General features: G+C 39.9%; 1 protein-coding gene across 1 annotated transcript in view; it reads right to left on the bottom strand.

The window, feature by feature from the left end:
• The window catches only part of CAMK4 (calcium/calmodulin dependent protein kinase IV), a gene marked incomplete at its 3' end in the record, with an annotated part of 169,804 nt that overhangs the window by 74,636 nt on the left and 68,674 nt on the right, over window positions 1–26,494 (bottom strand). The window contains exon 2 of the mRNA XM_082012961.1: window positions 19,059–19,137. Within this exon, the coding sequence (XP_081869087.1) occupies window positions 19,059–19,137 (79 nt within the window). The remainder of the gene's footprint in view (window positions 1–19,058; window positions 19,138–26,494) is intronic.

Here is a 26,494-nt window from a genome sequence, read left to right as displayed (position 1 = left end):
TTGTAACCATTACAGGCTTTATAAACTTTATTGCTTTCTACTCCAAATGGTAGTGTTTCTTTGCTCTTGCCCGCTACACTAATACTGAGCAGCAGGTTTGACGAATGGTCTCCTGCGCAGTTTTCCCAAAATACTGGGAGCACCAGACGGTGGTCTTACTCAGTTTCAACATCCCCTTGACATCAGTGCTGTTCTTCAACTCTGGGTTACTTTTGTGACTGCAAATGCCCAGCCAGGGGCTTCAAAGCTCACTGCTGGGTAGCAAGGGGCTCTTGATGATACAGAGAGTAACAAGTCTGGACTGTTTTCATATGCTTTGCACCTCAGAGAAGATCAGAAAAAACTCATGTACAATTTTGTAAGGACAGCCATCTCCCCAGGAGAGCTGTTTAGACTGAGCCATTTGCCTTACCCAAAAGCACTGCTACAAACTGAACAACCCACAGTTTGTTTTCTGCGGTTTTGAAAATGTTTGCGCATCAAGCGTGCCTGGCAACAAGCATGAAGGAGGCTGTCCAAACTCTAAAGATGCTTCCTTTTGACACTGAGTAATTACAACTGAGAAATGATAGAGGTCTCTTCTCATCTTGCCGGTGGCAACAAATTAAGTGAAAAGGTGAACTGAGACTCAGTTTCGAGTCGTTGCTTTCCTAAACCTGCAACGGCAGGCGAGTCCCTCTGTGACTGAGTTCCTGACCTGACACAAAACAGTAGACTTTCATAATACTTCCTCAGGTGGTGGTATGAGGAAAAGGTACCTAAAAATTCAAGGCGCTAAGATGCAATGGCAAGTATGCCACAGAGAAACACTTAGAAACGTTACATATTTATAAGCATCCTGGAAAATGGCTATTGGGATAGATTTTACAACAGAAGCATGCATGTATAAGTGATATGAATTGTTCCAGAGTAAAAGCATAAGCATATGTAGTCACAGCATGTTATTACAGACAGCCTGTTCCATCACTTTTATTTTCCTGCCTTCTCCTACACTTAGAGCTGTATCAACACTTACCTTGCTTCAGTTCCTTCCAGTAAAATGTACCTACTTATATCAGGGCCCAGCTTGGCCTATTTTTAGTTTGGGCAGGAGTATCAGCAATTCAACCACTTACATTCCTGACAAATTATTTGATAGGATGAAAGAGTCAGGCATTTCACTCCATAGTGTATGTTGCTAGAGTAAGAAATTTTAAAACTCGCTAATTTTATCAAAATATCCTCTTACCACAAATGTTTGGGCAAATTAAGTATGTTTGGTGAGATAAATACAGTGGTCTGATTCATGTAGATGTCATAACTGGCCAAAATGAGGCTGTGAAACTGTTTCTTTTTCCTCCTCCTCTTTGGATGCAATTTAAGTATGCAATACAATATGTAACAGTTTATCTGAGCTTTCCTCAAATTAACATTACTCACAGGAGCATCAGTGAGAACTTTGTGAGTATATCACAGTCAAGAATAATAAGGTCACCAGAACTGGTCTGTTTGTGAAGAGAAATAACCACCAAACTCCAACTTTCAGTTGTTTCCCGGTTCCACCAGTTTAGCCATTATCCTTCTACAAGCATCCATTATTCTTTGCTTTTAATCTGTGCTAAATGGACTAGAGTATGCTTTTGGTCAAACATTTCATTAGTATAATTCGATTTCTACTTAAAAGACTACTTTGCGGTAAATTTAACACTAATTCCATACCAGGTTGTGTGAATGACTGGTTGAGTGATTTTAACAGTGGTGTGATTTTACTGAGCTGTATTTTCTGTTTGCAAACTTTAAATTACAAGCAATCATGAGGTATTCGCTGTGACAGGCCTATGAAGCACCATTTTGCTGTCGTACACCCGTGTCAATTTGAGAAGTCATTTGCCGGGTAATCCGGAAAGGGTTGTTTACTAGCTCTTCACCGCTCACCCCCGGCAAGACGATTTCACTGCTGTCGACGAAAAACCTAAATAAAGTAGCTAGACGGCCTGCAATTATTCAAACCCACATCCACATCCCGCGGCTTGCCTGTGGGGACACGCACACGAAGCGCTAAAACGCAGCGCGCCGGCAAGAGCGGCTGGTGGGTACGAGGGAGCCCTGCCCCGCCGGGCGCTCCACCAAGCCGCTCCACCGGGAGCTGTGGCTGCAGCACAAGGAAGCACCCGCACGCTGGCGCTTTAATCTCGCTCGATAAGGGACCTGCAGCAGCCAAGATCCAGCCACCTGGACTTGGGAGCGAGAAGCCGGCGCGCTGAGCTGACGCGCCCGTCGGTGCCGCAGCCGGACGCGCGGCTTTGCGGTGTTACCCGAGGGCCGCTGGAGAAATGGTAGCACGCTGCGTGCACCCAAAAGAGCAATCGCACGTCCTGTTTACAGGCAGACAGACGCAGGATTAACAGCATTAACAGAGTGTTTCACAGAACCAAGGGCCAGGAGGTTAGGACAGCATTTGCAAGTGTGGGTAAAGGCTGAATTAAATCCACCCCCTTAATTTACATGAAAACATTTACATGAAAAAAAGTGATTATTCCTGGATTATTCCTAGTATTTCGTCTCTCTGGGTATTTCAATTCTCTAGAATTAGGCATTATCTATTTTATAGATATGTGTCTACAAACACTGTGTCTTTGAAATTTGATACTGGTCATGCAGTGAAGTAACGCTAGGTCTATAATCAGTCTATTTCTGATTTATAAATTTCAGACTATTTTGGCAAGGGAAAGGGCTGGAAAAATCCTTAATGAAAGCTGGGATTCTTCTACATTTCCATGCCCTGAGACGATGAGGTGGAGTAATGCTACAAACCCCTGAAATGTAAAAAGTGTTGCTTCTATCTGAGGTAAATGAAACAAGACAAAATGAACTGTCACTGTAAAGAGATTCGGCTGCTGCCTTGCAATATGGTATGCCATCCTGAAAACAGGTGTCCAACAGATGTGCAGACCCCTCAAACTTAGTAGAGAGCAAGAAGCAGAGCACATTCCTCATCCTGCAAATCCAGTGTCTGCTGCCCTGCTTCCCCCGGGCACTGTGGACATGGAGGGACACGTCTGGCCAGGTGTGACTGCCATGTAGGCTGGGTGACAACACTATGTCTAGGCAAGTGGTGTGAAACAGCCAACACAGCTCTCGAGGAACCTCACAGCACTGCCCACTTCAGGGAAGCTGTCCACCCCAGCTCTGCACAGCTCCTTATTTAATATCCCACCTATTGACTCACATGAACACCTCTAATTTGAGCAATGAATGCTTTATCAAACCAGCAGGTCAGGCACTGAGCATCTATTTCTCTGTACTTACAGGGAGCATGCTGCAAATCGTTATTGGCTTGCCAACACATTCTATTAAAACTGCTTCCAAGAGGTAATTTTTATGTCCATCTCAGCTAAAGTAACTGCTGTGCAGCCTAAACCTTTCAATATCTTATGGAGTCATTTGCTAATTACCATTTATAATTTTGCCATTATTTTGCCTTCGCACAGTTAATTGCCACAATTACACACAGGGCTGCTGGGTTATCCAGGTTGAAAGGTTTCAAGAACAAAATAAATTAGCTTGAATTCACATAAATCTTTACATGAAGAAGATTCAAAGTACATATTTTCTGTACAGTTTTAGGTTTTAGTTTTTAATTTCAGAATGTCCTGCATAACAGGAATTCCAGTTTCTGCCCAGCTCATACATCGAATATCCTCTCAGAAAGTCTTTCAGACAAGATATCAAGATTAAAACATTCTGAAGAAGTCTTATGAATGTGCTTTTTCATCTGTATAAAGCTGGGTAGTACCACTGAAAATCATGCATCTGCGCTGGCCTATGTATCAAAGCAAGGTAAAGACATCAGTCTTCACCGTAAGTGATAAGGAATCTTGGGGGATACAAAAAGTGGTATGACAGAAAAACCTCAGAACGAATGAAAATAGATGCTTTATATGTGATCCAGTCTATCTCTCTGAGTTACTCCGGTGTAATTCAGTAACCAGCATGGCAGCAGACAGTGCGTAAGAGCAAAATTAAAGCAAGCTGACCCTTCTGAATGAAAAGATACATCTTTGTTACAACTAGGGCATTTATTTAACAGCTACTTCAGGTTATTTGATTCCTTGCACGACCTTTTTTTTGAATGAAAGTAAGAGTTTCTCAAGTAAAGAATTCCTCCTGTTTTAGGGGCTGTTTTTGCTGTGACATTGCTTGACCTTCTCAGCAAGGTCAGCAGCTCTCTCTTTGTATAGGAGCAACCTTTGTACTCCTGATGGACTAATATTATCCCTTTGGAAAAAAAAAAAAGGTTCAAAATAATATTTTTTGTGTTTTAAAGCCAGACTGTTCTGGCTCTATCTCCATTCAAGCTGAACATGAGGCCCCTGAAGAATACATCAAATAATACAATAAAGCACAGCAGCAACTGCACAATCCTGCAGCATCCAGACAGAATAGCTGGATTTGTACAAGCATATGCTTTTAAAAAATGAAAGAGAAATACACTATCTGCATATGATAGTACTGTTAATTTGTTAAATGTCAATTGTTCAATCAACAAAACAACAACTCTGTTTCTCAAAAAGCACAGTACACTTGCAGGCAAACCATCAGATGGATAGAGATGATTTGTGGGACTGTATAAACTTCAGCACAGGAAATCGCATGCCGACATATCTGATTAACAGGCCCTGCATCTTGCAATATATGATTTCAGTGGTAAAGTTGACCAGATGCAACTAATATTCCCCCAAGACACAGAAGCCTTTGTCAATGGATTCTACTGCTCACCCATGTTAACTTGGTAGCATCATCAAAGGGTGAAGGATGGGTCCACAGGCACTTATAACTTGCACAGTTATGGCCATTTGCAATAATACATTTTATGTCAGGGTTCAAAACAAGTTATATGTTCATTAGAACAGGCCTTATTACATGCTATGGTCAAACTATCTGACTAATTTGGTTGTTATTTCTGTTCCTGACTCATTTATACACAGATTTCTGCAAATATGTTTGATAATTGTTGAACAGTTTATGCAAACAAATTTCAGGCTATTAGGTATTCATGAGCTGCTCATTTCAGCTATGCACTATTTATAGTGTGTTACTGCCATTGCTACTGTTCCCAAAGCTGGGTGGGGGAGGACACATTTAAGATGCAAGAACAATGTGTAAATCCAAAGGTAAGTACATTTTTTTTTTTAGTTCAAAATAGTCACATTTATAGGATTATTTAGAAAATTGTACTTGCCATTTTCTTGGCCATTCTTGCTTTTCACCTATACAGTTACAATCCAAAAATTTCCTCTCTTCTCAGTGAAAATTGATTAATCCAGCTTTTATTCTAAGTGATGTAACCAATTTTAGACATCTGGCATTATGTAAAAAGCTTCACATTCACACCATACCTCTGAACAAATAAATTGCCATATAACAATAGTAGAAATAAGTAGTCCCATAGAAATTGAGAGCGATTTGGTGATAGGACATTTCCTATCATCCTGCACAATATTCTATCTTAAAGCTACTTGAATTTCTTAGGAATCCTCAGCTGCATGATAAAGATCTGGAGTACTTTATGTCTACTTATATTATTAGCCAAGTGCAATGCTTGTTGCAATTTAAGAAATTGCACATAAAGAGCAAGCTAGTGTACCCATCCTTCTCGGAATTAACTCACACTTACAAATCCACGTGAACCTTCACTGTTACCCAATGAAGGTTTGATGCATCAGGGCTACTATTAATATTGTAATCTCCATCACAGATATCAAATTATTCCATGTGATCAATGTACCAGTTTTGGCTGGGATAAAGCTAATTTTCTTCATAATAGCTTGTGTGGGGCTATGTTTTGGGTTTGTGATGAAAACAGTGTTGATAACACAGGGATATTTTAGCTATGGCTGAGCAGTGCTTATGCAGCACTAAGGCCTTTTCTGCTTCTCATGCTGCCCCAGCCTGGGGGTGCACAAGAAGCTGGGAGGGGACACAGCTGGGGCAGCTGACCCCAACTGACCAAAGGGATATTTCATGCCATATGACGTCATGCTCAGCATAGAAAGCTGGAGGAAGAAGGAGGAAGGGGGGGACGCTAGGAGTGATGGTGTTTGTCTTCCCAAGGAACCGTTATGCGTGATGCAGCCCTGCTTCCCTGGAGGTGGCTGAATGCCTGCCTGCCCATGGGAGGAAGTGAATGAGTTTCTTATTTTGCTCTGCTTGTGCATTTACCTATTAAACTGTCTTTATCTCAGCGCATGAATTTTTTCACTGTTACCCTTCCAATTCTCTCCCCCGTCTCACGGGGGGCAGTGAGCGAGCGGCGGTAAGGGGCTGAGCTGCTGGCCGGGGTTAAACCACAACAATCAACTATATGCTGTACTACTCCATTTTGTAAGCAGTAATGTAGATGATGACTGGGGAAGGCCTAGTTGTGAGTCTGATGATCAAATGAGGCTATTTTGTTCAAATATTTCAGGTGGGATGAAATCTTGACGTCAGGTGCAGATTGAGTCTTGCATGTTTTCTCTGATGAACCACCCTGAATCTCTGGACCTGGCTGCTTAAATGACACCTATGCTAGGAGACTTGTAACCTGCTGATGCTAGACTATTCTTCTGGTAGGCCAGCCCCAAACACTGAAAATGATGGGTCCTGAAGTCACTTCAGTGCTGCTTGATAATATAGAACCTGTAACTCTATGCTTACAGGAACTGTATAAAAGACCCCATGCCCCAAAACTGCTTAAAATTTACAGATTATATGCTTTACACAGAAAACCAGTAGATCCTCAAAGGAAAGCAGGGAAGGAATCCCTGCAGAAACTTTTCAGGGACTGAAAATGAAAAATATAGTTGGAAAAGGACACAGAGAAGTATGTAGAGATGTTGAGATGATTAAGAGATGTAAACAGACATGTGAAAGGAAGAACTTATAATGAATTTAGAGAGCCCACTTCATAGATCAGGAACTGTGAGCTAAGCTTCTTGTTAGCGCTATGTGTCAACAAATAACATTAGAATTTACAGGACTGGTTTTACCCCTACATCTCTCCAGTGCCTATGGAGGATGTCTCAACCACATTAATGACAGCACTTTAACTTGCCTCCTCTGCCAGGACTTATGAGCTGTGCCAGAAATAAAGAACAAGTGTGACAGAGCAGGCTGAGAGCAGCAGGAACACACAGTGACTTCCCTCTCCAACAGATCATCCCAACCTGTGAATTCTGCACACAAGATCCGCAGGGTGCCTTCCATCTCGTGTTGATCTTGTGTTCCCTGACATTTCATACAATTTAGGAGTAAATGGAGGAAATGCTGAAAGTAGGCAATTGTAATCTAGGTGAACTTGAACCAGAACAGGTAAATACTTGAATTTTAGGGGGCTTGCCTATGTCTCCTTTTATGGCCACTGAATTCACATGCAAATTTGGCAAATCACACAGAATCAGACCTAAAAACCACCCCTGATGCATAAAGTGTGACTTGGGGTGCAATTTTGGTACTTAAAAAAAAATGCAACCCCTGAAGACCCTGTAAGTTCTTATGTTACTGCAGGTAAAATCTGTGGTTACTTCAGCTTTTGGTGAGGTCTAGATACCCAGTGATAAGAAGCTATCTGTGAACTTCAGCCTAAGTTTTTTGAGGTCCTTATTACAATTGCAATACTCTGACCATGCTGTTATAAACTTTGGGATTAACAAGATGTGTATGAATCTCAGTAGTAATAAAGCTGTCTCTCTTGGAATATATTTCACATATCCAGTACATGGGAGGAAGAAGACCTGGCTTAAAACACACAAGTTCTTAGGTGACATAACACACAAATTAAAAGATGACATTATAGTGTGTGTCTGCTATAGCCTACCTGACGAGGAAGAAGAAGTGGATGAGGCCCTCCACAGATAGATAGGAGCAGCCTCACTTTTGCAGGCCCTGGTCCTCTTGGGGAGCTTCAACTACTTCAACTACTGGAAGGACAACACAGCAGGACACAAGAAATCCAGGAGGTACCTGGAGTGCATTGATAATAACTTCCTGCTCCAAGTGACAAAGGAACCAGTGAGGAGAGATTCTCTGCTGACCTCATACTCACCAGCAAGAAGGGGTTCATTGCGGATGTGAAGATCAAAGGCAGTCTTGGCTGCAGTGACCATGAGATGGTGGAGTTCAGGATCCTGAGGACAGGGAGGATAGTGAAAAAGAAAGATCACAGCACTGAACCTGGGTTGAGCAGACTTTGGCCTCTTCAGAGATTTCCTTAGAAAGGTGACATGGGATAAGGTCCTAGAAGGAAGGGGGGGTCCAAGAAAGCTAGTTAATATTCAAGGATCATGTCCTCCAATCTCAAAAGCAGACCATCCCAGTGAGTAAGAAGTCAGGCAAAAATACCAGGAGGCCTGTGTGGATAAACAAGGAGCTCCTGGCCAAATTCAAACACAAAAAGGAAGCATACAGAGGGTGGAAGCAAGGATGGGTAACCTGGAAGGAATACAGAAACATTGTCCAAGCATCCAGGGATTAAGTTAGGAAAGCTAAACCCTAAATGTAATCGAATCTTGCAAGGGATGTCAAAGGCAACAAGGAAGGCTTTTATAAGTAGACAGGTGAGAAAAGAAAGGATAGGGCCCACCGGTAAATGAGGCAGGGGACCTGGTGGCGCAGGATATGGAGAAGGCTGAGGTACTGAATGGCTTCTTCACCTCAGTCTGTAATAGCGAGACCTGCCTTCAGGAATCCCAGTCCACAGAGAACAGCAGGAAAGGCTGGAGCAAGGTAGACATAACCTTGGTGGAAGAGGATCAGGACAGGGAAGACTTAAGCAAACTGAACTTGTGCAAGTCCATGGGCCCTGATGGGATGCACCCATGAGTGCTGAGGGAGCTGGCAGATGTCATCGCAAGACACATTACATGCTAAATAATCTTTGATTGGTCATGGTGACTGGGAGAAGTGCCCAAAAACTGGAGGAAAGCAAGCATCATTCATGTTTTCAAGAAGGGCAAGAAGGAGCATGCAGGGAACTATAGGCCTGTCAGCCTCACTGCAGTCCCTGGGAAAGTGATGGAGCAGCTAATCCTGGAAACCATTTCCAGGCACAGAAAGGACAAGTCAGTCATCAGGAGTATTCACCAAGGGCAAGTCATGCTTGACCAACCTCAGAAACTTCTACAATTAAATGTCTAGCTTCATAGTTGAGGGGAGAGCAGTGGACATTGCCTAGCTGGTGACAACATCTCCCATAAGATCCCCATAGACAAGATGTTGAAGTATGGGCTGGATAAACAGACAGTAAAGTGGGTTGAAAATTGGCTAAATGGCCAGGCCCAGAGGGTGGTGATCAGTGGCATGAATTCTAGTTGGAAGTCAGTAACTAGTAGTGTAACCCAGGGGTCAATGCTGGGTCCAATCCTGTTTAATATCTTCATTAATGATCTGGATGATGGGGCAGAGCACACCCTCAGCAAGTTTGCTGATGACACCAAACTGGGAGGAGGGGCTGATATGCCAGAGGGTCGTGCTGTCATCCAGAGGGACCTGGACAGGCTGGAGAAATGGGCTGACAGGAACCTCATGCAGTTCAGCAAAGGGAAGTGCAAAGTCCTGCACCTGGGGAGGAACAATCCTCCCCACCAGTACATGTTGGGGCCCACCCAAATGGAAAGCAGCTTTGCAGAAAATGACTTGGACATCCTGGTGGACACCAAGTTGAACATAAGCCAGCAATGTGTCCTTGTCCCAAAGGCAGCAAATGGCATTGTGGCCTGCATTAGACAAAGTATTGCCAGCAGGTCGATTGTGGTGATCCTTTTGCTTTACTCAGCACTGATGAGGCCACACCTGGCCTACTGCACACAGTTCTGGGCTCCCCAGTGCAAGAGAGACAAGGACGTACTTGTCATGGGGCCATGAAGATGATGAAGGGACGGGAGTGTCCCTCCTATAAGGAAAGGCTGAGATATCCGAGTCTGTTTAGGCCGGAGAAGAGAAGGCAGATTTTACCTGTGAAGTAAAGCATGCAGGAGGTAGTTATTGATGTGTCGTCGTACACATATGTGGTTCTAATTGCCTGGATGCAAATACTTTACACATATACCTCCTAGCCTCAGTACCTCATGTGCTCCTCATCCATAAAACACAGCAATGCTAACGTGTTTTCTCACTGTAGCGTTGCAATGGTAACACAGTAACGGCCCCAAAAGAATAACTGAAATTAGTTATAGTGGTGAAATGAATAATTTTCCTGCAGTTCTGATTAACAGAGTTTTGGCTTCTCATTTGTAGGAATTAGGGCTTTCATCTGCAGGAATTAGGACTTTTCCCACAAATTCTTGACAGCCATGTCACAGAGTTCTTTTGACTGTGTATTTTCTTGTATTTTTACATTCAAATCCTCTACCTTTTATGTTTGCCACTCAGTCCAGAAACCTACAATTATTATCATGTTATTTCTTCTTGTAGCACTATTCTTTTATCAGTGTATAAAGAGCTAAAACCTGTATGAGTGTTATGGATCCTGCAGAAAAAATCTAAATTTCTGCAGACTGATATTCCTGAGAGTACTGCTTAGAGGTCCTCAGAAGTTAGCACATCATGTAATCTTTGCAATTCTAAACTAAATTTGAAATCAGAATTCTCTCAAAAAAACTGTAAATGGAAGTGGCTTTGAATACCATAGGATTGAAATACTAAACAAACCATCTTATTTATGTTATTTCTTATTACTTATGGAAATATTTCAGCTGGTTACAACTACATCTATTGAAAACATGCCCAGTTGGAGTTTCAAACATTTGCTCATTCAATATATGCAAAGTATAATGGAATAGCTTCTTGGAAATGAACAGTAGCATTTGAAGGCTGCTTAAAACAAGGGGGAAGAAATAACAAAGAAAGTGGGGCAGGTTTTTTACACTTGTAGGAAAATATTTTATTAGCTATTTTTTATTTATTCAGGTTTTTTGTTGGTTTTGGTTTTTGGGGGATTTGGGGTTTTTGTTTGTTTGTTTGTTTGGGTTTTTTTTTATTTTGGGGTTTTTTTTTGTTTTGTTTTGTTTTGTTTTCTTAAGGAAGCCTTTCGTAAGTGATTTGAGCAGAGACCAAGTTTAATTTGGCAAAAATTTGGGATGATCTTCACCCATACACACTAGTCCTGCAGCCATCAACTATCACAATATTCAGCTTAGAAAGTTGTACTGAACTTCAGTTCCAGTCTTAAGAGATGCTCTGACCAGGTGACATATCTCATGGAGATCAGACAGTGATGCTGGCTTCATGATTTCTCAAAGAAGCTTCTGTAACTGGAACCCACAGGTTGTGCCTCTTACACAGTTGCTGTGTTAATTTCCACCTCTGCTTTTCCATTCCTCCCTACATGTGGTCAGTTTTTCTTGTGAAGGACATAGGGCAAAAGGAGACCACCTCAGCCAAAAAGGATGTGTTTTATCTTGAAATACACCAGTGTAAAGAATTTGTCAAGTGAGTACATGCTGATTACGGAGTTCTTGGTAAAACAAATCCTCTCTGTTATAGACCTCAGTTAGATTTGCCTTTCTGAGGGGCTACAAAGAACTCTGTTTCAGGCCAGAGGAATAAACACAGGATGCTACATTTTAAGTTGTACACTGTTCCTGTTTTATTCCAAGAGCTGAACTGCCAGTGTTGGAGAAGACACTGGGGTTTCTTATCTTTTGCCCTCTTCTCTTCATTTTTTATGCAGGCAGCCAGTTTCTCCCTTAATTCTTTGCTCGACAGCATAGAACAAGTTCAATCTCTCTTCCCCAAAATGAATAACTGTCACAACTGTGATGACAGGATCACAGAATACGCTTGTTGAAGACAACAACTTCCTAAAATGCAGAAGGAAAAGACTTTCAGAGATCCCCAGCACAAGTCTCACAGATGATCTATCTGTGCAGTAGCTCTGCTTTCCCGGCAGCACAGCTCCATCAAAGGCACATCTCCAGATTTCTTTAACAGGCTGTAAATAAAGAAGGGTTTCTAAAGAGGAGGACTACAAGCGCAGAGTAGCCTAATATTTACCTCTGCACCTCTGCTCAGCCCTTTTGGAGGGTTGCATCTTTGCTTTAGGCATTAAATATATCCTCACACAGCAACACATTTCATTCCTATTCCCTGTCTTGCCTCTCTACATTTATGTGCACCCTAGGCACACAAAGCTCCTCTAGGCTTGCTTAAAGCCATGGAGAAGACAAATCTCTGGAGGCAGGAAGAGAGCAAAATGTGCATGGATGGGTTGGTGGAAGAAAATGTGCAACTCGGATCATTTCACAAAGTTCCTGTTAAGTTATTCAAAGCTAAATGTGTGTCATTCTTTCCCCGCTTTTTTTTTTTTTTTTTTTTATGGAATTAATCATCTAAGGGGTAAGATTTAGTTCCTCAGAACTACTTATTCAAGGCAATGTATGCAGTAGGTTGAGCTTCCGTGAACCACATGAGTTGAGCTCTGTATGTTCCTCTTTTCATTAACTGATCTTTGTGTTTCTGAAAAACAAGCTGTGAACACCAGAAATGAGTGTTAGCTAATTACCTATTGTTGTGGTTTAGCTGAAACCAGGACACTTATAAATTAAATGCAGTAAGGAAAAAAGAGATACAATACATACATACTCTTTGTTCTTAAAACCTTAACCCAGGGTATGATATAGGAAGGGCACAGCAATTCAATCTAAATGGTGACAGGTAGAAAATATTGTTCTATGTTAAGTGATTTTTACTCATCACCTGCACTACAATGTGATATAATACAATAGAATCTAATGTAGATGACATGTTAAACAACTTTATGTGTGTAGGACAGGCTTTTTCAGCTTCAGAATGGGATTTTTGCCTTTTCTGAAGGTTGTCTTGTCAATACAGACAAAAACCACTTTTTGCTTTCCAAGGACTAAACCAGAATTTTACAAAGCTATTCTTCAGTAAAATTTCCACTTTGGTGTTTATTACACAGCTTCTGTAGCAAAAAACTATTGGTAACTTACTGCAGAAAAAAAAATAATTTTTCATCTCTCTCTTCTTTTGTAGAGCATTTATGTGCTATGAACTTTCTTGTTCTTCTTTAGACACTATCCATTTTACGGACTTAACTTTTACTTAAAAGCCCTTTCTTTTGTAAAGTAGTGAGTCAGACTGTGGAAGCCAGATTTCCCTTATAAATGAGGGAAAAATGGAAATAAGCAGTGGAAAACTCAAAGCCTTACTGCCTTATTTCTTTATACAAAGTAGTTTTGACCAAAATATTTCTTTCATCTTTCAGAAGAAACATAACAGAGTGAACTACACATGAATGAGATGATGACATGGATGACTAAAAATGACCAAACCAGGAAAAATAATGGAATCTACATATGTAATAGGTAGTATTGTAGATGGAGTGGTAATTAAGAAATTACCATTTCCTTATAATTACCAAGCACTGACATGTGTGGTATGTGTATGTATGTGTGTGGATGGATAACAGAAGAGAATCTGTGAGCTAGTTGACAAAAATATACTTTTTTAATGGTGAATACTATGTGCAGTTGTCTGTTTTCATGGAGAATTACGTATGACAATATTCGTTTTACTTTTTGAAAAATGTGAATAAAATGAAAACATTACAAAATAACACAATGTGTTAATTAATACCAGCTTTGCAAGGAAAAAAAAGACATTAAATATACATATACATGTAAATATATTCCAAACATTTGTAATCTGGAGAAAAAAGAATACTGTCATAGTACTTCAGATAAATTGGAGTATTATTTCAGGCTCTCGCTTTCTCTGTGGATCAGGTATGTCTGCTAAACTTCACCACTCTCAGATGTCAGTCCAATAAGTGCACTGACAATTACTGCACCACAGAATATATATATAGTCTTATTATAAAGTCTACAGAGAAACAGCCATAAAGAGGCAGGAATCATTCAAATTGTAAATCCTGTAAGGCTATGTGGCAGCAAATGGAAATTTTACTTTTATATCTATAAATATACATCTTCTTTTTCTCCAAAAGTCAATAAAAGATCGATTTACTAATTCTGACTATCTCCAAGGGTCCCCACCTGTGCTGTGGCACCTGCCTTCTCAATTAACTGGGGAGGCTCAACCAAAAGCAGCACCCCTCCAAGAAAACACATCAAACATTTGTATGAGCCTCTTTATTACCGCTTAATACCACCAATCCACTGCAACACAAAATTAAAAACCCATCCAGCTATACTCCCTGTATAGTTGGGAATATATAGAGTTTATAATATATATATATGTGTATGTTTTTGTGTGTATGTATATATGTTTGTATACATGTGTATATAATATATATGTGTATGTATACATATATATGTATATCCATGCAAACATGAATGCAAATGAGACTTTTTGTGTATGCCTTTATAGACCATTATAATCTCCTTTGGACCCGAACTCTAGATATCCAACCCCACTTACCCAGGAGGGAAGCCTGTTACTTTTACATTTGCTCACACCCCTCTCTGCTCCAGAGATATAAACAGTTTGTTGTTCTCAAATTGTCTAACTGACTAATACAACTAGATTAATCCCAGCACAACTATTTCCAGCGTATATGTGTTGCTTGAAAACTGTTGCTCTGTTTCTAAGCTGAGAAGAAGTTCAAGTGCCTGAACATTTGTCTGATTTTGAACATCAGTCGGTCTGCAAGAAGAATACTGCTTCATAAATACTGATTTTAATTAAAGTACTGAGGAAGTATTAGTTAAGCATCACAAACCCTGTGAGGGAGGACGAGAATTCTCCAAAATAGTGGTCTCTGTACCTGCATGCCTCATTGACTGAGACACAGAGGGCCTAATATTTCATAATAGTTAATCGCTCTTTAGGGGACAGTGCCTATCAGTTGAAACCTAGGAATACTAACTAGGCTATCCTTCAAAGCATTGCTGAGAAGCAAATCGCATAAGTATATCTTAGTTTTAGGGATGAGAAGGTTGAGACCAAAAAAAATGCCTCAGCCAATTGCACAGGCTGAATTGGGAATACACCGACCCGCACTCCAGTCGACCCAGCTCAGCATCCCGTTCTCCTTTCCACAGAGCATGTTGCTTTAACGCAATGGCAGCTCCCAAATTACTTCAGTTACAGTTGTTAGCACTTGGTAGACCTATAATGTAGGCAGGCACTTGGTGTCTATAATTTAGAAACCATGGAACAGAGGCCATCTGTTCTCCTCGCTATTTTTAAAGCAACTTGTCCAGGCGCAGATAGGAAATCTAAGGCAGAGGTGGATCTAATTTCTTGGAAGGCATTCACCTTGCCCAGACCATGAGACAATCTCCAGGCTGACCCTGGTTCATATGCTACCCAGCTTTCTCCAAAAACACCAAAAGGAGGCAAAGGTCTGCAGATGAGAGGTTTCATTTCATAAATAGCACACAAACATGTTTGCTCACTTCAAGAACCCTGTGTTCTTCTAATATGATCCATGTTGTTTGCAACAACTATTCCAGAATGACTAGTTGTAAATCTCACATAATTTTTAAGTCTCTGCTTAGAGTAGTAGCAATCGTGTTTGTAAAGTGTATCCTAAAGATACTTAATTTTTCCTAAGGACTGAGTCATCAAGCAGAGGTAAATTGTGTAGTGAAAAGCAAACCAACCTCATATTTGCAACTGCAAGTGTGAAAAAGTTCATCACTGTACTTTGCTCATTTGATGAGTTTTTCTGAAGTGCTATATGATCTGCTTTTGCTTCTTTGTTGCTTCATGAAATGGATTTCTCCACAAAGAAATTACATTATTCAAACCTTTATATTTGTTACCTGTGTGGAATTTAAAAGAACTGTTAAACATAGCAAAAATCAAATAGCACATATATAACACAATCCTACATTTCAATTATGTCAGACGCTGAGCACAAAGGTTGGATGAGCAAATCAAAGGAAATAATTTAGCATGCTTATTGACCTGTCCCATAGATGTTTTTTTATAAACATATTTCTTTTTGTATCTGTTAAGAACAATTCCAAAATTAATTTCTTACCCATTATCTGAGAGTTTTCTTCCCACTAACACACATATCAATTTTTCTTTGGACCTCTTTAGCCCTTCTAACAGTTGTCTCTTAGCTGCTTCAGAAGTTATGGTTCTAATTTGCCTGTCACTTTCCTAACTTTGACAGTCAGACACTCCAGTAGTAAGAACCACAAGTGTTCTTTGAACTAAATTTTATTCATCAAGAGTGTAACCTAAAGGATTCAAAACTACTCCTAAATTTGGGCTGCATTTGACAAAATCAAAACAAAACAGGGAAGTGAAGCATTCTGTTTCAGTGATTTTGAACCAGCAAAAAAGCACTTTTGTCCTCCTTTTGTAACTGTATAAAATTTTAATTAATGGTTAACAATGTTTAAACCTCTAAATTGAATTAAAATATTCCCCAAATATTATTTCATTTTATTGACCAAAAAAAGGTTTGTATAAACATCTTTACTCATGTTTCTCCTTATTGGATTAACTATCAATCAGCAAAAAAAAACCAAAACCAAACAATAGAACTGAGCAAATAATCTAAGAATACTATTTTATTAAGCTAGATGGTGAAGGAATACTAATTACAGAATCTCCTGAGAACTCACATCTCTCCACAAATGTGTATTTTCAGAACTGGCTGATATGTCTTACCCAAAATTTTATTTGCTCTTAAATGAAAATGCATTAGTCAAGCAAAAAGAAAAATAAATCTTATTATTTAAATGAAAGGAACAATGTTAGGCATTTTACGTTTCTTGCAGTCTGTTCCTAGCACAGTATTGCAGTCCAAAAGTATCACTCGTTTCTTATCTGAGCTGCTCCCATGGGACAAAAATAATAATTTCTAATGCTTCAAATTACAGTGCTGTAGTGATCAGCATTTAAAAATCCAGAGCTGCCAGTCAGCTGCCAGACTCATAATCACACATCACTTGCTACCACTTCCAGAACAATCTGGACCACCCTATCCCTGATCCTTGTTTTTACAGCCACTCTTCCTCGGCGAGTTAGTCTTGTTCGGTGTTGTGTTTAAAATCAGTCAGTCTGAATGGAAAAATCAGAGTATTTGCTCTTTTAACATCTTCCTTTGTCATCTTCTAATTTCCTGTGCTCTTCAGAGCTCCCTTATGTGCATTTAAGAAAGGAAATTGAAGAAATGGGACTTTGCATCAAAAGCAAACAGTCACAGTCGCTTTTTCTCCCATCCTTTTTCCTCCACTATTGAAGTGCCATCTGTTTTTTCTAACTTTAAAAAAAGCCAACAGGAAACTTAAGCTGATCAGCATTTTGGTATATGATTTGGCCCACACTTGGTTATTTTTACACTGAGATACTCTGAGCAAAGATCAGGCCTCCTGCTGTGGGAGCACTGTCACACACAGTTAGTTCTGTCTCTGTGATAATAATTACGTCTCCAAATTGGAACGGAGCTACAGTAGCTCATGGCACTCAGACACAAGCAGTGGCACATCCTTACAGTATCACCTCCCATGTTCTCAGTTATACAAATAAGCTCAGTTGTGTAACTGAATCACTTCTTCTCATAACAATAAACGATTACACAACTCAGTTGTGTGAATTGCTTAACCACACGGCTAATACAATCAAGGCTGCATTAAGCCAAGCAATTGCTGCTGTGCAAACAACTTACATAACCATATTCTTATATTCTTCTTGCTTGTTATTTCTCCTACACTTTTTTAAAAAAAATATGTGCTACAATAAGTCTGCCAAATATTTAAATTGAATAGTTTCAGACACAAATAGATGGATGTAGCATTAACGTGACCATTGTGAACATGAATTAATCTCCACAAGGGCAACAAAAAAAAGGCAAAGAAATGTTTTTAAGCAACATCATTCTTCCTAGTGCATCTCTGAATGACAATTATAAGAAAGTATACTCCTAAAACATTATGGGATTGACATAAAGAAAAACATCGACATAAAGAACTGATAAAAACTTAAAAATTTAAGTTCTCTGCATTTCCATTGGAAAGACCGGGCATAGGTTGCAGCAATGCAAACTCCTCTCATGCTCTGCTTCCTCCAATGCACCACATGCAAATTCAAAAGCAGCACACACAACTGAATTCCTGTGCCAGTTTAAACTTTGGCTTACTTTCAAAGATGATAAGTTAATGCCAACATTTTACTCCCACGAGCGAGTGGAACCCACTCGTTATGTCTTGCAGAGACCACCAGTTAATTCAGCACTTAGACACGTTTACGCCTACCCACCCATCATTATGTTGCTACATGTGAACATTCCTGAACTTTATGGAATAATGGATGATTTAACACTGGAATAAACTGAATCAAAACCACTCATGAATAAAAATAATGTCCATACCTCACAGATAGCTTGCTTCCTCTCAAACTTCTCTTCCCGTTTTAGGAACATGAACTGCTCTACCCTATACCCCACATTCTCTTTCTGCTTGAATTCTGTCAACCCGTTACTAGTCTTTCCTCTCTAGTCTCTCTTCACGCTTTCCACCATCTAGTTTGTAACACACACGAAAGTAGCTGTGGTAGAAGGATGACATACATGGAGCTCTAAAAATAAGTGATGTCTCAACTGGTTCTCTTGCAATTTTGCAGGGGGAAAAACCCTCCACAAAATATTTAATTTTACTTGAGTTTGTATTAGTGTTTTAATCAGTTTCTGAAAAAGATAAATCATGTAATTATATTTTTGAGCAAAACAATGTATTAAAGAAAAATGAAATCACAGAACATTTAAATCATTCAGAACATGTGTCTTTTCCATAGTGATAGCAGAAGACATTTTTGCCTAAAAAGTTTTGCCCAAATCTAAGTTTATATAGACAACAAGAGATGAAAGTACAAGCAAGACTTGTGGGGACGAAGCATTCCCAGAAGACTACTGTTACCTGTGAAAGCTGTTTTAACGATGAGGAGCAGAAGAAGCTTGGTCACAGAAAATATAAGCTTAGAGGGGTCCTTAATCTAGCCCGTTTCCCCCACATAAAGAAACTGCACCCCAGAAAAACAGAGGAAATCCCAAACACATCCCAAAGTAAAGCAAAGCAAAACAAAACAGAACGACTTACTGTCTTCTTCAACATTTTGACGGCGTAAGGTTTCTGGGTCCCTTTCTGCCTGCATCTGTAGACAATGGATGTAGCCCCACTAAATTTAAAAAAAAAAAAAAAGGAAGAATAGTTGCATATACGCCTCTTTGAATATGTCAATAAACACAGTTACCTAGCTGAAACTACATTTTCCACTCCTCACAGTTTGGGCAAAAATACCTCATTTTTCCCCACAGATGTAAAAACAGTGTAAAAACTGCTTTCTCTTGAACCAGTGAACCTCAGCAGTTATTCAGCCAACAGAATTTGCAAGAGCTCAAGATGCCTTTTGGTCACACCTTTTCTGGCTCTTGACACATCCTGGAAGTTTTCTCACAGTAACAAGGAACATAATCTGGCCCCAGACCTGTGACAACATATCTTGTCTTTGTTAAGGCAACCCATTGGCAACAATTCGTTGCATTGTGTTTTTTTACTAACCGTTGATGGCAGTAATGAGGAGTGAGACAGAAGAGAAGAGAAGAGACAATTGTTGTGCTGCTCCCTGCCCAGTTGCCCAAGCAGCCAAATGTGAGCAGGACTTTTGGTTAATTCAGTGGAAATTGGTGGGACTTGTTCATAGCAAAACTGAATTGGGCTTACATATTCTGGTTGCGTTCAAGGCATACTCACTTGAATGTGCTAATAACATAAAATTATGGCTCTGCTGGTTGGAAGGCACTTCTCTGAGTGGGAGGTTGAGCTAGACAGTCTCTAGAGGCAGGCTCAGCTGCTGAGGTTACTTGCTGTGCTCTAGTTGTTACTGTCAAGTAACTTGACCTGTACTCCATGAATTAGCTGAAGAGAGGAAAAACCTCCAACAAAACCCTAATGGTTACAAACAATTCAGATACCTTTATATTCTACCACATTTACTTTTAAGTGCCGCTGAGCAACCCAGTGTCAGTCACCATCAAAATGGATGGACTGAAGTGCTACATGTTAGCACTGCATTTAAGACATTTTTGAAGTCTCCTGTTCTCAGGAGATTTGTTGCCCACTCTAAGGCTCAGCAATTCTGAATAGCTGCAGATTTTTAAGCTAGAGGGGACTGCCATTATCGTATACAACTTCACGAATAACATACATTGCACAGCCACTCTGCAGTGAAAGGATTTCATATATACCACACACCAAATTTCACTGTAGATCACTCTGAACCAAAAGCAACCTATCACAGTATGCCTACAGGAGATGACCACGAGCTGCAGAATGACACAAGCAGCTTTGTTTTAAACAGTGAAATGGTATAACCATGTTTGTCTATATGAATAAATCTGTGACACAGGGTTTATTATTCTGGGTGCACTGCTGTACAAAACCACCATGCCTGCTCTGCCACTCCTCCCTCCTCAGCACAGGCACAGGTGCCCGATGATGCTCTGAGGAGGGATGTGTCCGTATTTTTATGAGTACATGAATGAGCACAAGAACTAGCATTTGAGTGAGAAGATTTATTTCAGAAAGACCTCTTCATCAGGAAGGGTCACCCATGGCAAGGGTTACGCAGCTTAATCATCTGAGGGCTTGTGTGCATCAAACACACGTAAAATAATCTTCACTTTACCTCAAATGCTAAAATTATTTGTCTCTCATAACAGCATATTGATAAATGTGTGGGAGTACTGCAAGCCTCAGTGACTCCCTGCATCATTACATGAATTTAATTAGAACTCCTCTCCTTGGCTAAGTCTCAAAAGGCTCTATTTAGCAAGAAGAAAAAAAATACACAACATTAAAAAAAACCCCTCTAATCTTTTAAGTACAACCAAAAATGTTAAAAGCTAAAATTCTACGGACCTGTTGTGATAAGGTTTATATCGCCAGTATTTCACTACAGCACTGTAGTGGGGAAGACACCACATAAACTGCAAATCATTCTCGTACCCTGCTTCACATATTCAGAGTGCAATATAAACATTAAACTCATTAGTCTACATATGCTCTTACTAAGTAGGCAGCAAACCTTCCAGAAATTATTTTATCTGGTTGAGACCACAATTAAATAAGCTGTGCAGCTGATGATCCAAATAAATAGATTACCATTCCTGTGCACATCTCCAGGAGTTCACTGCTGCTGCGGCGATGGAGGGCTAACACTGTCTCTAAGTAAGGCTTTTGTCAGTGTTTGCTTTACCAGTTTGTAACCTGGCTCTGCAAAGTCTTCCAGGTGAATAAAAACCTAGCCACTAGAACACCACTGATGATTTAACAGAACTGGCTTAGTGATGAGATGGATAGCTACACCAGCAGAGGTAGCATGAACCACCTTTAACAGTTAATTTGACTGTACCCAAAGCTGGAAGAGAGGCAGAATAATTCTTGAAAGAGGGATACAACAACCCGGAGACACAGGAATTTATGAAGGCATGTCCAGATGAGCAGTTTGCCATCAGGCTCGTTAGTCACGATTCAAAACACACAGAGGGTCTAGTTGAGAAGTTATTCTCTATTGTAAAGATTTCTGACAGCACGTCCTTGGAATGATTTCGGGAAAAATTATGACAAGATATCACAAGACCTGGGATGATTTTTAGAGAGTTCTCTTTTGGTTTATGTGCCTATGTCCAGCTCTGACAGACATGTTCCCCCCAGCCAGGAAAGCAATCACTGCTTTCCTCCTCCATGTGAGAAACCAGCACTGGGACTCAGGAACAGGATGGCAACCTGCCTACATCACGCCTGGTGCAAAGCTTCGCAGACAACTATTACTAGTACCAACCTGATTCCCTGTCTCTTTCGTGGTAACAGGATCTCTTTGCTTCTTCCCATTAAAAAAAGACAGGGGGGAGCAGCCTGTGGGTCTTAATGTAAATACTTGAACAGAACTACCTTGTGCAAATAAGGGCATTTTGCTTTGCTTATTTTGGCATCCTGATGGAGCTCAGTGAGCCTTCTGCTGAATCAGCACATACAGCTTTCCTGAGCCTTTATGACTTGGAAGGTCACCAAAATAATTGGAGAAATTCAAGTTTTCATCACCAAAGCAGAGTGGGAAGCTTCAACTGCAAATATCTCACGTGCGACTGAAAAGCTCAGAGAGCTGCTAATAGTAACCTGTTGCCCTTATCTTAAGTTCTTCAACACCTAACCTTGAGTGCCATCAGCCAGGCTCTCAAAACCTGGTCTGGAATTTGTATCAACTAAACATTTCGTTGATGCATTTGGTCAGAAAACACAAATATGCAGAAACCAAAAATTCCTGTGGCAACATGCCACTTTCTACAGGCATGAAATTTATGGCTAGATAGGCAGACCACAAGCCTTCTCAATGTCCCGTCCTCTGCAGGTGGTGTTCCACTTCATCTGAAGGATAAATATTAATGATGCTATAGAAAGAGATCACCTATACTCGGTGGTTAAGGCACTTATTTGATAAGCAGCAGATACCAACACTAGGTAATACGTAATCCTACAGCATGAACAGTTTCAACAGAAGAAACTGAGAAGACCATAAGCCCAAGCAGCTAATAATAGTTTGCAGAAGTACAGTGTCATTGACAAGCAACCCATTCCCAGTTCAGATTAGAAACCAGAAATTGTCTCCCATAGTCCAGATGAGTCCAATCACAAGATTACTCTTTATATTGTAGAAACATATTTAGAATTGATCCTGCCAGCTCTTACCTCTTTGTGGTTGGTGAATATGTGCATACATACATACATACACGCATATATATCTTTTCCTTCCTTCCTTCCCTCGCTCTCTCTCTCACTCTTTCACTCTCTCTTTCTCGCTCTCTTTCTCTCTTTGCATATACACAACCTGTTCCAGTGCTTCACCACCCTCACTGTGAAAAATTTCTTCCTTATGATACACTCTAAATCTACCCTCTTTTTAGTTTAAAACCGTTACCCTTTGTCCTGTCACATTCATCCATTAGTCAGATACCTGCATGAAAAATTTCTTCAAAGTTCTAAAAGTACCACTTAATATGTGAAATTAGACTAAAATTCAATGACTGATCTCTGCACATTGTTGTTTTCCACATAAATTTGAAAAATGTTTTAAAAATATTAAATATTAAAATATTAAATATTAAAAATATTAAAAATGTATGTGTAAAAGTTTTCGTACCCCTAATACTTTGTTGAGTATTCTGGATTATTTTTCTTATTATTATCCTCAGGTGTTATTGAATTCACAATTAGTTTTGAAGGACACTGTTCTAGAGATTGGGCGACAGCACCGTAGCGCTCTGCCTGCGCTAGGGAGTCCAGACCACGAAGCTGAGAGAAAAGGCATGTCAGCACAGATGGAAGGAAGGCAGAGGCCCCCAGGAGAGGTGTTAAGGAGGCAGAAGTGATCAGCAGAATTTGCACATAAAGGAGAAAATTGCAAGATCGGGCTGGACCCATGGTGGAGACTGGCAGAGGGAGAAAAGTCAAGGCAAGAAAAGACACAGAATTTGGGCCAGGATGGAAAAAGCCTTTTCTTTCCCACACCCACTAAAACCTTCTGCCTCTGAAACAGACAGACAGACATTTAATTGGTCACAGGTATGCAGGAAATGTGAATTCCTAGAGCTGCAGTTTTTATAATACAATAAACAAACAGTCTCTGGCAGCATTTTCACGGGAAGTAGGAAAATTGGTCCTTTCAAAAGTAGGTCAGCATGTCTATATCATGCCCACTCATCTCAGGTATTATACATTTTGAATAAACTCAGTACAAATACAGTCCTCAAGGTAATCTCCTGTAAATTTCATTTGGATTAAATTCCTTAAGTTCTGAATTGATTTTTGAAAAATAAATTAGTTTGTGCTTCGTGCAGTCAAAGAACAATTACAGAATCTAGTTTATCCAAACAAATCAGGTGAAAGAATGAATGGTCCCAAGAAAACTGTACCTATTACAGAGCCATGGAAACCTGTGCTGCCAAAACTGCAGTAACAGATTAAAGTCTAGTATTGGTTTCCATAACTGTACAGTTTACATATGTATAAAGTTAAAATACACTAATTCACTCTTTCTTATATATACAAGAGAAGGTCAAAATGGATTTATAGGAAAGAAATCACTGTTTCTAGACTTCAAAATTAAATGTCCTGTTTGAAGTTAAAGACTGGACAGAACAAAAAAATCATTAACAAACCCATTGACATACATAAAAATGAAAATTACATTTAAAAAGAATGCATATTCCATGGAATTACTACTATTGCCTTTATTTTAAAAAGCACATATATGTAAATTCAGAAATTCTCACAACTTGCATTTCATGCAAAAGTGTATCAAAACAAACTTTCTTCCTACAGTGAACTTACAAGAAATTCTTGATTATTCAAATCTGATCTAAAAGCTGCTTCTAAACATCAATATCTACATATACAGGACTTGCAGGCAATTGTGCACAGCTGCAGCCCTCTCTTCCCCCTCATTATTTCACAGCTTGTAAAAAGAATGGAAAATTTTGCAAGACTAACATAATGTAGGGGAAAAAAAAACACCTTGAACTCCCACATTCTGTAAGGAACACTGTAAACTTTGAGGAAGGCAAGACTGGTGGAAAAAACATACATGGTTCTGGAAAGGCAAGCTAATTCCATTGCATTCCAGAGTTCTGTCTGGTTTGATTTTGACAAGAAAAACATCCATACCTTTTCAGATTTTGATTCTATGACTTTTAGCTTCTGTGTTGATTTTCTAATGTTTGGGCTGAAAGGACTTTTTAGCAATCAATTCATGTTCAGGCTGGCCTGCAAAGGCAATGCTATAGACGAACAAGATATTTTCCATGTTCAGCCTTCACTGCATTCAGCAGACAAACAAAAGGAGACTTACATAAGCACATTCTCAACAAAAGACATATGCTGTTTTTAAATAAGCGGTAGTCAAACTAGTGCTTGCCAGTATTCTTGAACCTGTAACTTCCACAGATAACAATTTGTAGAAAGGTAATCCTTTAGAATGTGGGCCAGGTTGCAGGTGAAACACTAATTAAAATGCAGCAGCCCAAGCCACCCTTGCTGCGATGGCTGGACCAGTAGCTGCGTATTCCTGCTGGGACTGCAGCAGCATATTTCTCACCAGCTTCCAGTGGGGCTCTTCCCTCAAGTATTGCAGGAAATTTGTAGAAAAATACCTCTATCCCACAAGGAGTCTAAACACTTCATTACACCTGGCATTATTGCCTTTTAAAACATTCAGCTAGGGCTTAAATTAGCTGCATTCCATAATATCATAGAATCATAGAATCACAGAATCATTTGGGTTAGAAGGGACCTTTAAAGGTCACCTAGTCCAACCCCCCTGCAGTGAGCAGGGACACCTTCAACTAGATCAGGTTGTTCAGAGCCCCGTCCAACCTGACTGTGAAAGGGATGGGGCATCTACAGCCTCTCTGGGCAACCTCTTCCAGTGTTTCACCATCCTCATTGTCAAAAATGTCTTCCTTAGATCTAGTCTAAACCTACCCTCTTTTAGTTTAAAACCATTACCCCTTGTCCTAGTGCTACAGTCTAAAAGTCTGCTAAAAATTCTGTTCCCATCTTTCTTAGAAGCCCCCCTTGTGTGTTGAAAGGCTACAATAAGGCCTTCCCAGAGCCTCCAGGCGGAACAACCCCAGCTCTCTCAGGCTTTCTTCATAGGACAGATGAATAGCACCCATGTCAACATTCAATTATTTCCCTCACCTCAAATACTACTTCTTAAGTTTCTGTTTAGCTGGCGAGTAAACATGGAGGACCAGAAAGAGACCACCAACACTGCATGTCTTAACGCATTTTGACAAATCTGGCTTCCCTGCCTTTTGTTGAATGGAAGACTACAGCTGACACAGACTTACTAACAGAGGAGGAATCATTATCTCAGACCTTAATTTGAAAATATAGAAGCAAAATTTGAACTACTTTGAATTTCAGAAGTTACTGCTTTACTGTGTGTATGTTGCTCTCCTCAGTGTAACTCCTGAAATGGAGATATGAAGATCAGAGTACTTCATACAGCACTATGGAAGAAAAATGTATAGAAAATATATTCACTCTTTCTTCTTTTTCCATTAACCCATTTTAAAAAAACGGGCTAGACCGCACATAAGAACAACTGCATTTCTAAAACAGTAGGGGATTTTTCAATAGGAAAACCAATTGCTTTCCTACTAAGTCTAAAAAAAATCTTGCAGCTGAAAGTTAGCTGAAAATGAAATTCTAATAGTGCCAGGTTGACTTTTTGACATGAAGTTCTTGCAGTCCAATACATTCAGAAACTGATTTTGAATATTTTATTTAGAACAGTGTTTTCTTTCAGACTGATCTTCTCTTTTCAGGGACAGAAGAGTACTTACCTACTCATGTTTAGGGAGTTCAATGAAACAGGGAGAACAAAGAAAAGGAGGTAGAAGAGTACATGGAGTAAACTCCTATTGCTTCCAGCAGTATGCAGATTTTTGTCCTTGGTACTGAACTTTGGAAAC

Source organism: Phaethon aethereus (genome assembly GCF_964289735.1).
Source record: "Phaethon aethereus genome assembly, chromosome: Z".
NCBI classification, from domain to species: Eukaryota; Metazoa; Chordata; class Aves; order Phaethontiformes; family Phaethontidae; genus Phaethon; species Phaethon aethereus.
Note: the sequence above shows the minus strand (reverse complement) of the source record. Positions and strands in the feature narration are given on the sequence as shown.